A 16844-nucleotide genomic window follows, 5' to 3' on the forward strand; every position below is an offset into this window, starting at 1 on the left:
GATGTTCTTTGACCCGATTACCTTTGGTCTCCACCGTCCGATTGATGCCATGTTGCCTCTTCACTTGGATCTTGCTTCTGAGCCGTCGGATGCTGAGTTGTGTGATGACTCGTGTTACCTGTGTTATTTCCACACTCTTCACTCTCTCTCTGATCCCAGATGCTCTCTCTCTTCTCTTTGCTTCTCCGATGACTTCTCCGGTGGTTTCTTTTGTGTCTTTCTTCACGATAGCGTGAGATTGATTCGTGGTAGAGCCGGTTGAAGGCAACTACTTCGGTTGCCGGTGTGTGCGAAACCTAAGGTTTTGTGTTGTGTGAATAACTAGAGTGAGGTTGAGTTCGGTGGTTCTAGATTCTGTGATTAGGGGCTGTGGTTGATCGGTGTTGACGGTGAGAGGTGAATCTCTGTTCAGATTCAACGGTGCTCCCTTGGGTCTAGGGTTCTAGTTGAATAGATCTGGTCTACTTGCGGGTGGCTGAGCCATCTATTGTGATATATTCTGTTATCTTGTAGATTCTTAATATTGCATTAAGTAATCTGTCTTGTTATTACTGACTTGTTTCTTGAGTGTGCAGATTATAGTGTTGATCAAGAACCTAGCTAGTGCTAGGGTTTCTTATCTGTAATCAATTGTATAATCTTGTAAATAAGCCGCTTGGTTGAGAGACTGGCTTAGCTCTCTTGTACAAGGTTAAAAGAGGTCTGGGTAATTAGTGAATCCAGACTGGTTCGATCCCAACAATTATGTCTAGGTAGCTTGGGGCCTTACGCCATTTTCAATTTAGAATTACAAAATAAAATTATGTCTACGTAGCTAGGGGCCTCTGGAAATTGCAATGAAGAAGTGATGAATTTAGGATGAATTCGTGTCCAATTTTACTTTAATTCGATTTGTACACTTTAGTTCAATTTTGTAATAATTTGTGTTTCAGATACAACTTTACTGGCTACGAATAAACATAGTAGTATTAAATCACAAACTGACCAGCTGCTAAAAAACATTCTTAATCCATATATATAATATATACACATACCACTTATACACAATTTTAATTTAAGAAAAACTTCAATCTTCTTCAAAATCATTATCTTCTAACATGAATATAATATGAAAACAAATGCTTTCGACCTCCAATGTCATCCATTCATGATCGAATAAGATTGTGAACTTAAAAGAGCATGATCTTCCAACATAAATCCAATACGAAAACAGGACCTCATATTCCAAATAAAATAATGTAAATACTCCAAATAAGAGAATCAATCATCTTCAACTAATTCGCTGGTAAAAAACCTACGCAATCATTGTTGAGAGAAATAAATAGAAACACTATGGGAGATACTATGGGAGTGTTCGGTTTGCAAGATTGTATCCCGTGATTAAATATGTAATGTGTTTGGTTCATGAAATTGAATCCCGCAATCTGAGATTGATAATCATGAGATAATTAGTCATAGTTTACGCCTTACCCCCAATGACTAAAATAATCTCACAACTCAATCCTAGATTATACCTTGTTACTATTATTTGTAAAGTAAAAGTGAGAGATAAATGATTACTAGTGTAAGTGGTGTTAGTGAAGAGTGGACTCCGTATAATTAGTAGCGTAGTACAATGATATAAGTTATAAATAAAATAAGGTATAAAGATAATATATTGTTTAATTATTTTAAAATTGAATGTTTATATTCCAGGGACAAACAAATAAGAAAATAGTTCATACTTTTATAGACGTGGAATGAAGTATTAAAAGATAAATAAAAAAAACTCATTTATCCTCTCTAATTAAATAATGAGTAAACCAATCGGTACCTAACATAAATTTTATTCGAATCAGTAAACTGTGGATATAGGGATAATCACATATTTTGTCATTTTGTACTATTCTTTGACCGTTTTGATCTTTTTGTGCTTTTACTATAAATAGACAACTAACTCATTTCTTTTATAATTTACTATAAATATTTATAAAAATGAAACTTATATTTCACAAATTTTTAAATTATTTTTTCAGATTAAAATTCTAGTTTCCCTTAAATACCCCAACTTATAATATGAATATATAGAGTTGTATATACACAGAGAACACATAGACGTCTGCATAAATCATCTCTCCTTTTCAATGAAAGCAGAAGAGGAGGAAAGGAGGCGCGAGAAGATGATGGGAGATCCGATGAACTCACTCCGGCGGCGATGCGGGCGTTTGGTGAAGGAGCAAAGGGCCAGATTTTACATCCTCCGCTGTATCGTCATGCTCATTTGCTGGCAAGATTGCACCGACTCTTAATTCTTCATTAAGAGCATCCGCAATGCCGCCGAGCGCGACGGCTAGCCGATATCCGGCGCTCGGCGGTACGCTCGCCGAACCATTGCGACCGGCGAGCGCCGAATCGGCGAGAAAATCGCCGAGCGCACGCCGATTCCCGGGAGCTCGCCGCCATTGCAGCCTCCCGATCGGCGAGCGGCCCGATTTTTTTTTTTTTAAAATTTTCGAAACACTATATATACGCGATTTGGACGTCATTTTCATTTACACCGCTTGTTTTAACAAGTATTCTCTCTGACTTAATTTCTGTACAAGAGCAATAACACGAAATGAGCAACGCGGGTGGTAGTAGTGGTGGTAGTGGTGGGGATGCTGAGGAGTACGAACGGCAAATGAACGAACAGTTGGAGGCCTATACGTCCCGTGAGATAAACCGACTGATACAAAGGGCCTTGCAGCCGGAGGTACCTCGACCTCGACCCGTTGTCCACCGCCGAGCAGTGATTGATCGACTGCACATCAGCGGCTATATGAAGACTACTTCGCAGAGGAGCCGTGGTTTAGGGCCAACCTTTTCAGGCGGCGATTTAGGATGAGCAGGGCCCTGTTTATGCGTATTGTTGACGCATTGGAGAGTCGATATATGTGTTTCCGGTTCAGACATGATGCGGCTGGCAAACCCGGCCACACGCCTATTCAAAAGTGCACTGCGGCAATCAGGCAGTTGGCCTACTGAGGCGCGGCAGACATGTGGGACGAGTACCTCCACATCGATGAGACGACTGCTCTTCAATGTATGAAGTTTTTCTGTCAGAGCGTGGTTGAAATATTCCGTGATCAGTACCTTCGAAGCCCTACCCCCGAAGACTGCCAGGAGCTGATGCAGATGCACGGGGAGAAGCATGGGTTCCCGAGTATGTTAGGCAGCATAGATTGTATGCATTGGGAGTGGAAGAACTGTCCCGCTGCCTGGAAGGGGTTCTACACGACCGGCTACAAGGGAAAGAATCCCACGATGATCCTCGAGGCCATAGCTGATTACCGGCTGTGGATTTGGCATGCGTATTTTGGGGTAGCCGGGTCGAACAAAGACCTCAACGTCCTCAACTCGTCGCCCCTTTTCAACGAGCAGTGCCAGGGCGTCGGTCCGGCAATCAGTTTTGTCGCCAACGGCAACCAGCATGATATGGGCTACTACTTGGCGGATGTGATATACCCTAGGTGGCCCGTCTTTATGAAGACGATCAGATGCGCATCTGATGAGAGGAAGGCCTACTTTGCGGAACGGCAGGAGTCGGCGCGCAAGGACGTGGAGCGCGCATTTGGTGTGCTACAGGCTCGATGGGCGGCAATTAGGGGTCCAACGCGTTTGTGGCATGTCGACTGCATTGCCCCTATAATGTACGTCTGTATTATCCTGCACAACATGATTGTCGAAGATGAAAGTGTACAACTGACTAATTGGGCCAACGACGAAAATGAAGCCGGTCCAAGCCACGGCGTGGCCGCCCCCAACGTACGACGGGGGGTACCGCACGATGAAGTCGGCCTCCTCCAAGCACATGCCGACATGCGCCAAGTCGATGCTCATATTCGTCTCCAAAAGGATTTAATTGAAGAGTTGTGGGCGCGGAGGACTGCACGGCGTTAGTTTTTTTTTTAATTATGTAATTTTTTTAATGTAATTTTTTTAATTTAAATAAAATTATTGAATTTTCCCGCATCCGTGTCGTAAATTTAATTCCGTATTTTGTGTGATTGTTAATTATTTGTATTTTATAATTTTGTTTATTGTGGCTGGGCTATGGCTAGGCTATGGCTAGGCTATTGCTTTTCCAGATGACGTGGCAGGAGGAGTTTTTAGTGCTGCTGACATGGCATGGGGAGTTTGTGGCTAAGCTATGACTGGGCTATGGCCGGGCGATTTCCATTGTGGATGCTCTAATAATCCATCTTAATTTGACTTCTTTATTTTTTCTCTTTTAAATGTATAAATTCTCTGCCCTGCTAGATTACTTTTTTGATCTTCCTTTCAAAAAAAAAGAAAATATTGTATAAATAATTCATGGGTTATCAGATATACTATGTTTAGCTGAAAAATAAAATAAAATACTAGTATATCAATGAATCGAATGCATTTTTTACATTTTTCTTTCAAGATGGAAATAATAAGTTATGCTTTCAAATTGTATAATAGTAGTAGTAAAAAGTTGTTTTTTTTAGTTGCGTTTTTATAATATATATGCATCAGTAGTACTTGCCAGCTTAAAAAACAGTATAGTGAATGTATGAGAGCCACAGATATGGTCAAATGTTTGCGAGTAGGATTACAATTTTTCAGCTGTTTCCCAATATACATTTTCCTTTTCATGTTTTATTTTAAAAAAACAATCGAAACAGAATCAAAATTAAATTTAGCTACAAGTTATTTGGATAATTAAATTTAGAATTTTAAATTTTATTTCATATTTAAGAAATTTCATAGTAGTAATTTTATTTTAAATTTTTTACTTTCTAGAAGTGTTAGAGAAAGAGAGAGAAAGAAGATCCGACATAAAGTGATTGAAAAGTGAAGTGAATAATATCGTTTTATATACTCAAACTATAAGAAAATATCATACTCCCTCCGTCCACGAAAAATAGAGCACAAGGCCGTCCACAAAAAATAAAGCACAATCATTTATAGAAAGTTTTCAGCAAATAATAACCATACACATCATTCCACTAACACTACTTCTCACTTATTTTTTCTCCTTCTCTCTTATTTTTTTCCTTCTCTCTTACTTTACTAATTCTACATTAAAACTCGTGACATACACAAATTGCTCTATTTTTTGTGGACGTAGGGAGTATTTAGTAATAGAGAGAGAAATCAAGAAAATATGAAATTCAGTATCTAGATATGAAAGTCCATAAATACCCTTTATGCCTTGGGGGCATTTTTGGTACAAAATTGTGATGAATAGTGAAAAGTATAAAAAATGTGATTACACCTTAGTTGATGGACTATCCACAATTTTTTTAAAGTTTAGTTACCATTTGGGTGCAAAATGCGTAATTCATGGACCATTTGCATAGTTCACTCTTTGTTATACTCCCTCCGTCAACAAAAAATAGAGCACAATTATCATTTTTGGCCGTCCACAAAAAATAGAGCACAATCTTTTATAAATGAGCTTAGACATTATTGTTTGAGGTGCCGAGTTCGAGCCCTCTTGACACCATTTGCAATTTCCTCCTTTCTATAGTATAGGAGTTTATTTGTAATTTCCTCATTTATATATGAGTTAATTTTTATTTTTTTTTAAAAAAATTCAACAAATAATAAACCTACATAACACTCCACTATCACTACTTCTCACTTACTTTTTCTCCTTCTCTTTTACTTTTTTTTTCCTTCTATCTTATTTTACCAATTCTACATTAAAACCCGTGTCTACACAAATTGCTCTATTTTTTGTGGACGGAGGGAGTATCAACTGGACTTATATTTAGTGTATATATCAATTTTCTCATCTTAAAATTAAATAATGCAAACTAAATTCTGACACGGATTGTTGATAAATTAGTATTAGGTAGATTTGTATTATAAGTGGTTAGATAAAATTAATGTAATGTTAATGGGAATGAATAAATGATCGTAAGCATCGTAAAAGGTACTCTGTGGGAAAAATGGGATAGAAATAAGGAAATTGAGTTCAAAAAAAGTATTAAAAAAATCATAAAAGATAAAGTCGGCACTGTTTTTGTGGGAGTACACTTAATTAGGAGATATTTCTTCCTAGATTTTTTTAAGCACATGAATAAATAATTTCGCAAGTTTTTTTTTTTCTTATTTCGGATTTCGTATTAAGTCAAAATTATTGTAACATGAAACAACTAATTACGTACAATGTACAGGCCTCACTGAATTAAGCATCACAAATCCTTCACTCTTTTTTTTGTTAATTTGAAGACAAATCCTTCCATTGTATAAGTATTCCTATATACTAAAAGTATTTATTTAAATTCACATCTTATTAATTATGATGGTTCATAGTGCCACATATTTAATAATGTATTTAAAAATGAGAAATGTATGTTTTTTAGATGGAGACAATGACGTGGAGTAGCGTGAGCCAACCGGCAGCAGAATCCAGTGGACAATGCGACGACGTCGTACAAACTCTAATTTGCTCGGAATCAGATCTTAATTTATAATACTCCTACTCCTATATTTAATTCATTAATAAACATAGTTCATCTTACATTAGCAAAAAATGAAAATTCATATAAAAATAACTAATTTAAGAGATCAGTGTGAGTATATCAATATAACATGAATATATATGAGTTTCCATAATACAAAAAAATCATAAAAATTCTTTTGCAATTTTTTATCTATTAAAAAAGATATTATCATTAATTTTAAAGCTTTTGGATTTCAAGAGTAAGTAAATTTAATTTGATTTTTAGCTATGCATTCAGATTTGATTTTTTATATTTGTTTTTGTAACCAAATTGAGCGTGAGATTTTAAAAATAATTAGGAAAATAAATTGTTTTGGGCATGTTTGGACAGCCGTAAACAGATGGCAATTGGCAAAGTGTTGAAAGATGGGGTTTGGTAGCCATGAATTCATGATCATCCTCTTGCTTAGCTTTCCAATCATTGTCTTCTAGTATTGGCACTGTCCATGATATTTTAATAGGAGTATACCACAAATTGTTGTGTGCTTTTTATTAAATATAAGTATATAAAAATATGTGGTGAAACATAATGGCCATACCATATTATCCTCTAGGAAGTTGCTTTGTCTAATCAAAAATTACCCAAATCATTTTGATAAACCCTAAACATGTCTAAATACTCTTGCACGGATTCATAAATGACCCTGCTGAAATGAATACTTTCTTTGTTCCATAGTAATAGATCATTTTTCTATTTTAAGTATTATAATAATAAAGTCTTTTCTTTTTATAGTAAAAAATAAGACAATTTTCTCATTCTTATTTTTTCCGCTTTCTTACTTTAGTCATTCTCACTGTTTTTTCTCTCTTCTATTTTATTATCTTTTTATTTAATACATTACACATTTTTTTCTTAATTTTGTACATGAAAAAATGCATCCATTACTATAGAACGGATATTATTTTCATTTTAGTTTTAGTAGAGGTAGACTAGTTATATTATCATAAAAGTACGATATAAAATATTTTGTTATAAGTTTATAACATACCAATATAACAAAATCTTATTTTACATATAAAAAAATAATAGTACGTATTTTTAAAAATTGAGTAAGCAACAAAAAAGTCTCCAGACAATGTAGTTTGCACCATTTCGGTACCTGTTAAAAATTACTACTACAGTATATAACCTCTCAACAAAGATTTAATTACATTTTAGATATTTTTGCATTATTTGGAGTTTTTGTTCTTCATCACTTTTTAGTTTTAAGAGATATTATAATCTTTATATTTAATATTAATTTATCTTTCATCCCTTCTCTCTCTTAATGTTTATTTAATTCCACACTCATATCTCTCATTCAATTCAAGATATTTGAAAATTATTTTTAGTATGTGTATAGATGTTTTTATTTTGTAGTGTGTATATTTTGTTTGCAATTTTTTTTTCTGTTATATCTACTATATACGTATGCATATTTCTGTTTGTAAATAGGCTGCTTATGTTTTATGTTATGTATGTTGATGTTTGAAATATTTATATTTCCGAATAACTCTACAAGACTACGATAAACCATGGTCATAACCACCCTTTATTTATCCCTCATTGTTATCTGTACTATTGTCTATTAGGGCTCATTAACCCAATTAAACTAGCTAAGTTGCTAATCATTAAGCTTCAATATTAGTCATTAGATAGTTAATACTATAAATTAGTAGTACTATCTTTATTTTTTTATTACTATCACCAAATTGTTTCACAACCAATATTAATTAATTATAAAAAATTATCAATTTAAATCATAGTAATAACTTTTTATTTTTTTTCAACTATTCCACAATACTCAGATCTGAAATTAATATGCCCAAATTAAATATGATATGACAACAGAACAACATATACATCGTAATCTTCAAATCAAAATTCAGAATAATATCGTCATGTTATGCTTGATTTTGTCATACTATTAGTTTCAATTCTGACCATTATGGAAAATAGAATAAAAACTAAAAAATACCATAACTTTATATTAATAATTTAAATGGTAATTATTCCCTAATTATGTATAGCAATAAGTGTTACCATATCTATGATGATAATCTAGATGGAAATTCGAAACCCCGTCCACATAGCAATGACCCCAAAATTCCCTATATATAGATAGATCGATACTCACAATTCTCCAAAGTAATCAAATCATCAAATCCCTTTCCCCTCTCTTTTTGCAATGGCCGCCGTTCCCAAAACCGTAACCCTAGCGAAGCAGTCGACGACGGCTGCTGCGACGCCCCGATCCAGATCCCCAACGTCACCGCCAAAGTCCTAACCAAGGTGATCGAATACCTCAAAAACCACGGCGGCGGCGGCAGCAGCGCCGAGAAGGAGGAGAAGGACGAGGAGCTGTTCGGCGCCGGCGCTGTGAAAGAGCACCTCGACTATGCTGTAGCCGCCGGCTATCTTGACATCAAAGGTCTAGTCGATCTCCTATCGCGGAAGATCGCCGATCGGATAAAAAAAAGGCGGTGGAGGAGGTCAGGAGCATTTTCGACATTGAAAACGATTAGACGGCGGCGGAGGAGGAGGAGATTAGGAAACAGTACTTGTAAGAGTTGGAGTTCACATTCAAAGAAGGCTTAAGCTTGAAGATCAAGGCTGAAGCTTGCAAGAAAGAGTGCAGAAGAAGGAAAGAAGAGGCTGGAGCAAACTAGCCGTTGTGGCAGTTAGTTTGTTAGGAAAAGAGCAGTTAAAAGCTCATTGATTCTTTTCTTGATTTAGTTAGTTAGTAGCAGTTACCACTTTGTCTTGAGCTTTAAAATAGCTCCTTTGTACTTGTATTTTACAGATTAAGCATTCAATAAAGAGGATCTCGTTTTTCTCCAAGAAACTCTCTCAATTCTACTTTATTTTCTAGTGTGTGTCTCTGTGATAATTCTCAACTGAGTGTGTGTGAATTACTTGAGTGTGTGTGAGTCTTGACTCTTGTGTGTCTAAACTCTAACAAGTGGCGCCGTCCGGTGGGAAATTGCTTTCTTGAGGCTGATTTGCAGAAGTTCAAGTGGTCTCAGAAATGGCAGCAAGACTAGATGCAGAGAAGTTCACGGGCAAAAATGATTATGGCCTGTGGAAGATTAAAATGAAGGCTGTGCTGATTCAACAAGGGTTGGCAGCTGTTCTTGCACCAGTTGAGAAAGGAAAGGCTCCTGTTCTTGATGATAAATCCCAGGCAAAGCTCGAAGAAATGCAGCTCAAGGCACATTCTGCAGTTATCTTGTGCTTAGGGGATAAAGTGCTTAGGGAGGTGCAAGAATCCAAGACAGCAGTGGAAATTCTGGAGAAATTGGATGAAGTCTATTTGGCTAAATCTCTAGCAAATAGACTCTACTTGAAGAAGAGACTATATTCCTACAGCTTCTCCACAGATAGATCAATATTGGAACAGCCGGAGGAATTCAACAAGATCATTGATGATCTGGGCTCGGTTGATGTCAAAATTTCAGATGAGGATAAAGCTATCTTGACACTTAATGCCTTGCCCGTTTCTTATGATCAATTGAGTGATGCCATCATCTATGGCAGAGACAAGCCAATCACCTATGCTGAGGTGTACTAAGCTCTAATGGCCAAGGAGCTTCAGAAGACTACCAGTAGAGGCTCTAATGTTCAAATTGCTGAGGTCTTGAATGTCAAGAAGTTTCAGAAACAAAAATTCAAGAAAAAAATTGATGATTTCAAGCCTTCCAGCTCTAACATTCAAAAAGAAACCAGGTCTTGCCATTGGTGCAAGAAACCAGGCCATTTTAAAAAGGATTGCTATGCATGGAAGAGGAAACAAGCCACTGAAGGGCAGAACACTTCTGATTGTGTAGAAAGTGCAGACCCTCCAGCCCAGCTGATGAATGTGACTGATAAAGAAGTGGGTCAAAGGTGGATTATGGACTCCGGGTATAGCTTCCATATGTGTCCCCACAAAAGCTGGTTCCATGAGCTTCAAGAAGCAGAAGGAACTGTCCTTCTAGGCAACAATCATATTTGCCAGATTAGAGGGATTGGAAAGGTGAGACTATGTCTACAAGATGGCTCTGTAAAAATACTCACTGGAGTGAGATTAATTCCTGAGGTGAAAAGGAATTTAATCTCATTAGGGATGCTGGAACAAAAAGGCTTCAACATATTGATGAGTCATGGGAAATTGCTTGTGAGATCTGGAGGTGAGGTTATGATGGAGGCTGACAGAGATCATGTCCTCTATTATCTGAATGCAAGAGCTGTTGATGGTGAGAGTAATGCAGTAACAGATGAGAACTTAAGGCTGTGGCATTTAAGGCTGGGACATCCAGCTGAAGGGAGCTTGAAAGAGTTAATAAAGAAAGGCCTGATCTCTTGGGATAACATCAAGCTTAATCCCTGTGAGCAGTGTATTCTTGGAAAGGCAAAGAAGGCTCCCTATCCTACAAGTATTCACTCCTCTATAGCTTCTCTAGATTACATACATAGTGATCTATGGGGTCCCTCACCTGTAAATTCAGTTGGTGGTGGGAGGTATTATCTTTCTATTATTGATGACTATACAAGAAAGCTTTGGGTCTATATTTTGAAAGAGAAGTCAGAGACATTTTCAAGATTCAAAGTGTGGTGTAAAGAAGTGGAGTTAGAGAAGGGGAGAAGTGTGAAATGCCTGAGGACTGATAATGGATTAGAGTATCTATCCACTGAGTTTGATCTGTTTTGTAAAGAAAAAGGTATGAAGATGGTGAACTGTCCCTTGCAACCCTCAACAAAATGGGGTTGCAGAGAGGATGAATAGAACTATTATGGAGAGGGTGAGGTGCCTACTCCTAGGCTCTGGTTTGAGCAGTAGGTTCTGGGGTAAAGCAGTGTACACATCGGCTTACCTAATCAATAAGTGTCCTTCTACAGCCCTGAAATCTGAGACACCAGATTATATGTGGTATGGTGCTCACAGTGACTACTCAACTTACAAGGTTTTTGGGTGTGCAGCCTATGCTCATGCTAGGCAAAGTAAGCTTGAAGCCAAGGCTCTGAAGTACATTATGATTGGCTATCAGAAAGGGGTGAAGGGCTACAGGCTCTGGTGCATTGAGCCTGGAAAGCAGAAGACAGTAATTAGTAGTGATGTAGTATTTGTTGAATCTAACATGCCTTACTTGAAAGAAAAATTGGACTCCAGTAAAGATGATGGTGATTTCTTCAAGGTGGAGTCTGTGGGGCTAAGCCAAGGTGAAGGTGGAGTCAGTGAATCAGAGGATGAGTCTGATCCAAAGAATAATGGTGATTCAGCTCAAGGTGGAGCCAGCACTGAGTCTACTACTACTAGAGAATATCAGATTGCTAGAGATAGAGGAAGGAGGAATGCTAAACCTCCTGAGAAATTCTCTGATGTAGTGTATTATGCTCTTTGTGCTGCAGAGAATATTGAGGTCTCTGATCCACTTAGTTACAAAGAAGCCATGAAGAGTAAAGATAGAGAAGGATGGATAGAAGCCATGAATGAAGAAATTGAGTCTTTATTCAAGAATAAAACCTGGATTTTGGTGGATAAGTCACAGCTAAAATCTGATGGAAATGAAAGAAGATTGGTTAGCTGCGAGTGGGTGTTTAAAAGGAAGGTTGAAACCACTGATAGTGACAAAATCAAGTTCAAGGCTCGGTTGGTGGCCAGAGGATTTACACAGCAAGAAGGAGTGGATTTTAATGAAGTGTTTGCTCCTGTTGTGAAACATACATCTATTAGGATTCTACTAGCTGTGGTGAATCAGTTAGGTTGGGAGTTGCAGCAGCTTGATGTCAAGACTGCTTTTCTCAATGGAGATCTTGAAGAAACCATCTTCATGGATCAGCCTGAGGGTTATGTGAAGATTGGGGAAGAAAACAAGGTATGCCTACTGAGAAAAAGCCTATATGGACTAAAACAAAGCCCCAGACAGTGGAACAAGAAGTTTGATGGGCAGATGAGGCAGATTGGCTTCACAAGGTCAGAATATGATGATTGCATTTACATAAAGAAAAAGGGCAGTGCATCAGTGACCTATCTATTGCTTTATGTGGATGACATGCTACTTGTTGGACCTTCTATGGCTGAGTTACAGAAAGTCAAGGAGGATTTGAAATCCAGTTTTGAAATGAAGGATCTAGGAGAAGCAAGAAAGATCCTAGGGATTAATATTCAGAGAGACAGAAGCAGTAAGAAACTTTGGCTGCTTCAGTCAGATTACATTGAGAAAGTCCTAAAGAGGTTCAAGATGGACAATGCTAAAGCTGCATCAACTCATTTGTCACAGAGTTTTAAACTATCAAAGGAGCAGGCTCCTAAGTCTAAGCAAGAAGCAATGGAAATGGAGGCTATTCCTTATGCTAGTGTGGTTGGAAGCATCATGTACACCATGATTTGTACAAGGCCAGACTTGGCTCATGCTATTTCAGTAACTAGCAGATATATGGCAGACCCTGGAAATGAGCATTGGAATGCTCTTAAATGGATTCTGAGATACATGAAGAACACTAGTGGCTGGGGAATTGAATTCAGTAGCTGTGATGAAGAGAAAGAAGAGGTAGTAGTGGGCTATTGTGATTCAGATTATGCTACTAATCAAGACAACAGAAAGTCCCAAACTGGATATCTTTTCACCATGTTTGGTACTGTTATCAGTTGAAAGTCAAGTCTACAAAGTGTTGTTGCTCTCTCTACAACAGAGGCTGAGTATATGGCTCTCACAGCAGCTGTGCAAGAGAGCTTTTGGATTCAGGGTGTTATCTCTGATTTTGGTTTTAATCAGAGAACAATGGTGGTACATTGTGATAGTAGTTCAACAATGTGCTTGGCTAAACACTAGTATTTTCATGAAAGAAGCAAGCACATAGATGTGAGGCTTCATTTCATTAGAGATGAGATTGAGAGGGGAAGAGTGAAGGTGGTTAAGATTGACACCTTACACAATCCGGCTGACATGCTTACTAAGTCTCTAGGCAGAGACAAGTTTGATCATTGTAAAGAATTGATCAGAGTTTGCTACAAAGTTTGAATGTGCACTCAGGTGGAGAATTGTAAGAGTTGGAGTTCACATTCAAAGAAGGCTTAAGCTTGAAGATCAAGGCTGAAGCTTGCAAGAAAGAGTGCAGAAGAAGGAAAGAAGAGGCTGGAGCAAACTAGCCGTTGTGGCAGTTAGTTTGTTAGGAAAAGATCAGTTAAAAGCTCATTGATTCTTTTCTTGATTTAGTTAGTTAGTAGCAGTTACCACTTTGTCTTGAGCTTTAAAATAGCTCATTTGTACTTGTATTTTACTGATTAAGCATTCAATAAAGAGGATCTCGTTTTTCTCCAAGAAACTCTCTCAATTCTACTTCATTTTCTAGTGTGTGTCTCTGTGATAATTCTCAACTGAGTGTGTGTGAGTCTTGTGTGTCTAGACTCTAACAGTACTCATGGGCATATTGATCGATCATATTTTCAATTAGGGCTTCTTCTTTTTTTGTGAAATAAATAAGTATGGATTAGGGTTATTTTTCCTATGTTGTTAGGAGAGAATTCGTTATTTCATAAATATCAATGCATATTTTTTGTTCTTTATCTTGTTCATCTTCAAGGAATTAATTTAATTTAATAAAGGGTTAATTTTACACAATTGCGACGGTGGATTTCAAAAGCAATTTCAACTTTGCGATAGAGATGAATTTAGTTTAATCAATGGTTAACTCTTTTTTTTAAAAGATGCATAATTAATCAGACAATATAACGCTTTTCGAAAACACCCCCTTAAGCACAATTTACCTTGGTTTTGGCAAGTGGTTAGAAATTTATTTCAAAAAATCCCTTTGAATAAATAAGGATTGTTAATAACTAATGGAGTAATTTATTTGTGAATATAGTAGCTGTGAATGGTGAACAAATAAGGACTGTTCACACCTAATAGCTTAGTTGTGTATAGGTTAGCTAGCTGAAAAAAATAAGGAGCATTCAGAACTAACATAAATAGCCTAGTTGAAGGAATTTCTTTATCTCTAATAAATTGGGACACAATGCCATTAACACACTTTTCTTTTTTATCTTTCTGTTATTTACCCATTTTTGTATTAAAACTCGTGATGTTTTAAAAGTTCCTATATTTGGGAGAGGGGGAACAAAGAGTTAGTACTCACAACTAAGTTGGGGTTTGGTGAAAAATAAGAGATACTCACAACTAAGTTGGAGTTTGGTTCGTTGAACAAGATAATAGTAAGATACAATATGAGATATTCATGTAGTACCATATAATCTTGCTGTTATAGAGACGGACCAAGAGTTTTTGAGAAAAATATAACCGAATAAAAGATAAAATTAATTAGTCATGACATTTAATCATAATAATCAGCCCTTAAGAGTTAAAGAGTAATTAATTATAGCTTAAAAAAATTATTCAAAACCATGAATATAACCAGTTGTGGATGACTCTCATTCACAATTAAAAGTAATTTCGAGTTTTGGATGATAGATTAAACAGACCTCGTGACGGGTACAAATCCCTATATATATAGAAGGGTGGCTATTCACAGTTGTGGATGACTACTCCGGTGATGGCGAAAACCGTAATCTTAGTGAGCTCCGACGGCGAGTGGTTCGAGATCGCTGAATCCGTGGCGGCGCAGTCAACAGTGATCGGGAACGTAATCGAAGACGTCGGCGGCCGCTCTTCAACGTCCCCGCTAGAGTCCTAGTTAAGGTGATCGAATACCTCAAGAATCACGGCGGCGATGAGTTGGTGAGCGGCGTCCCCGTGAAAGTGCTCTTGGAGTATCTTATGGCTGCCAACTATCTCGACATCAAGGGTCTAATTGATCTCGTCTCGCAGAAGATCGCCGATTCAATCGAAGCCTGCAAACCGGAGGCGGAGGCGCGCGAATACGGTAAGCGATCGCGCCTGGATTTAGGGTTTTAATTTTCCAAGAAAACATGAAAAAATGGTGAATTAAGGCCAGTCTTGTCGTCTAATACGTAAATTTCATTAGTTCATGTTGAAGCAATGCATGTTGAGTTTGAATCTATCGTGACTTTAGATATTTGTTCATAAATCTATAAAAAGATATAGTACTGGACTACTGGTGTTATTTTCCTAGAAAATATAGGAGTACGATTTTGATAGTGAGTGCGATGCTATTTTCCCATGTCATCCATATTGGAGTACTCCATATGATAAAGAAACGATAAATTCGTATTCATCAATTCTCATAAGTAAAAAAAACAAAAATTATGCAATGTTGATAATATCAACCTACATTTGGGGAAACGGGTCAAAAAATACCCATGTTAAAATAATAATTTTAGAGTTTAGCTATAAAATATACTAATAATTAATTTTGAATAACAATGGCTAGCTACAATATGCTACTATGAAACACTGTTCTTACGAAATTATGAATTATAAAACAAAGTTAAGCGAGCATTGAAAGAGAAGTTAATTACTTACAATTTACAGATCAGAATTCTCAAGCAATGTCAGTGCAAGTATTATTGTCACGTCATATGCCCAAAATAAATTGATACCACCAGACAATGCTCTTCGAAAACACCAATTAAGCATAATTTACCAAGTAAGTCTTTAGAAATTTAAGCTGTTACAAATTTCAAAATTGGATCTTAATTAAGTTGACTTATTCATACTTTAGTGATATGAAGTTGATTTAGTTAATTATAGCTTAAAACTAAAAACTCTCATTCACAATAAAAAAATACTCCCAAAATCCCCTATAAATAGAAGGGACTCCCAAAACTAATCAAATTATACGATGATGGCAGCTTCAAATTCGAAAACCGTTACCTTAGTGAGCTCCGACGGCCAGTGAGTCCGCGGCGGCGCAGTCGGCAACGCTCAGGAACATAATCGAGGGCTGCAGCGGCCGGATCCCGCTCTTCAACGTGGGAAACGGATCAAGAAATACCAAATTAAAATATTTTACTTATAAAGAAAAAGCACAACTCAAAAGTAGTAAATTGCATAGACAATGTCTCCCACTCGCTAGAAGAATTTTATGATCTAATCACACTATTTCACGTTCATGAGCACTTGGTGTATCTTTGGTAGATGAATTTACCAGTGAGGGTGTTGTTGTATATCCAGATTTGTTTAGTTCATCTATTTGAAATAATACATCTTGGTCCAATTTTGAGTGACCAACAAACACATGAAATATAATCTTATGTGAAATATAATCTTATGTCCTTGCACAATCTTGATGGTTGAGAAAGACTCATGCTTCCTTTCTTTGATTCCTCTCGTAAGCAACACTGAGAATTGATCTCACCATGTATTCGACCACCGCTTAGGCTTCCTATCATCCGTTGAAGCGCGAATACCGCCATCCCCAGCTAGCTTGTGTTTTATACGCGTTCACCAAACTCTGCTTAATCGCTACTTG

The 16844-nt window shown here is 37.0% G+C and overlaps 1 protein-coding gene across 1 annotated transcript; it reads left to right on the top strand.

Moving 5' to 3' along the window:
* The first annotated feature begins 15005 nt into the window (after positions 1-15005).
* On the top strand, positions 15006-16569 carry LOC121781708. The gene is made up of 3 exons (XM_042179406.1): positions 15006-15095; positions 15170-15335; positions 16511-16569. Exons 1-3 carry the CDS (start codon positions 15006-15008, stop codon positions 16567-16569), a joined length of 315 nt encoding a protein of 104 aa, XP_042035340.1.
* The last annotated feature ends 275 nt before the right edge of the window (positions 16570-16844 follow it).

This window comes from Salvia splendens, chromosome 20 (genome assembly GCF_004379255.2).
Source record: "Salvia splendens isolate huo1 chromosome 20, SspV2, whole genome shotgun sequence".
Lineage (NCBI taxonomy): Eukaryota > Viridiplantae > Streptophyta > Magnoliopsida > Lamiales > Lamiaceae > Salvia > Salvia splendens.

What these genes read in the sequence shown, in the direction of transcription:
- LOC121781708 (XM_042179406.1), top strand. Translation starts at nt 15,006, where the DNA reads ATGGCGAAAACCGTAATCTTAGTGAGCTCCGACGGCGAGTGGTTCGAG. An exon ending in AGTCAACAGTGATCGGGAAC is followed by an intron (nt 15,096 to 15,169) that starts GTAATCGAAGAC and finishes GAATACCTCAAG; the next exon opens with AATCACGGCGGCGATGAGTT. An exon ending in GGCGGAGGCGCGCGAATACG is followed by an intron (nt 15,336 to 16,510) that starts GTAAGCGATCGC and finishes TATCTTTGGTAG; the next exon opens with ATGAATTTACCAGTGAGGGT.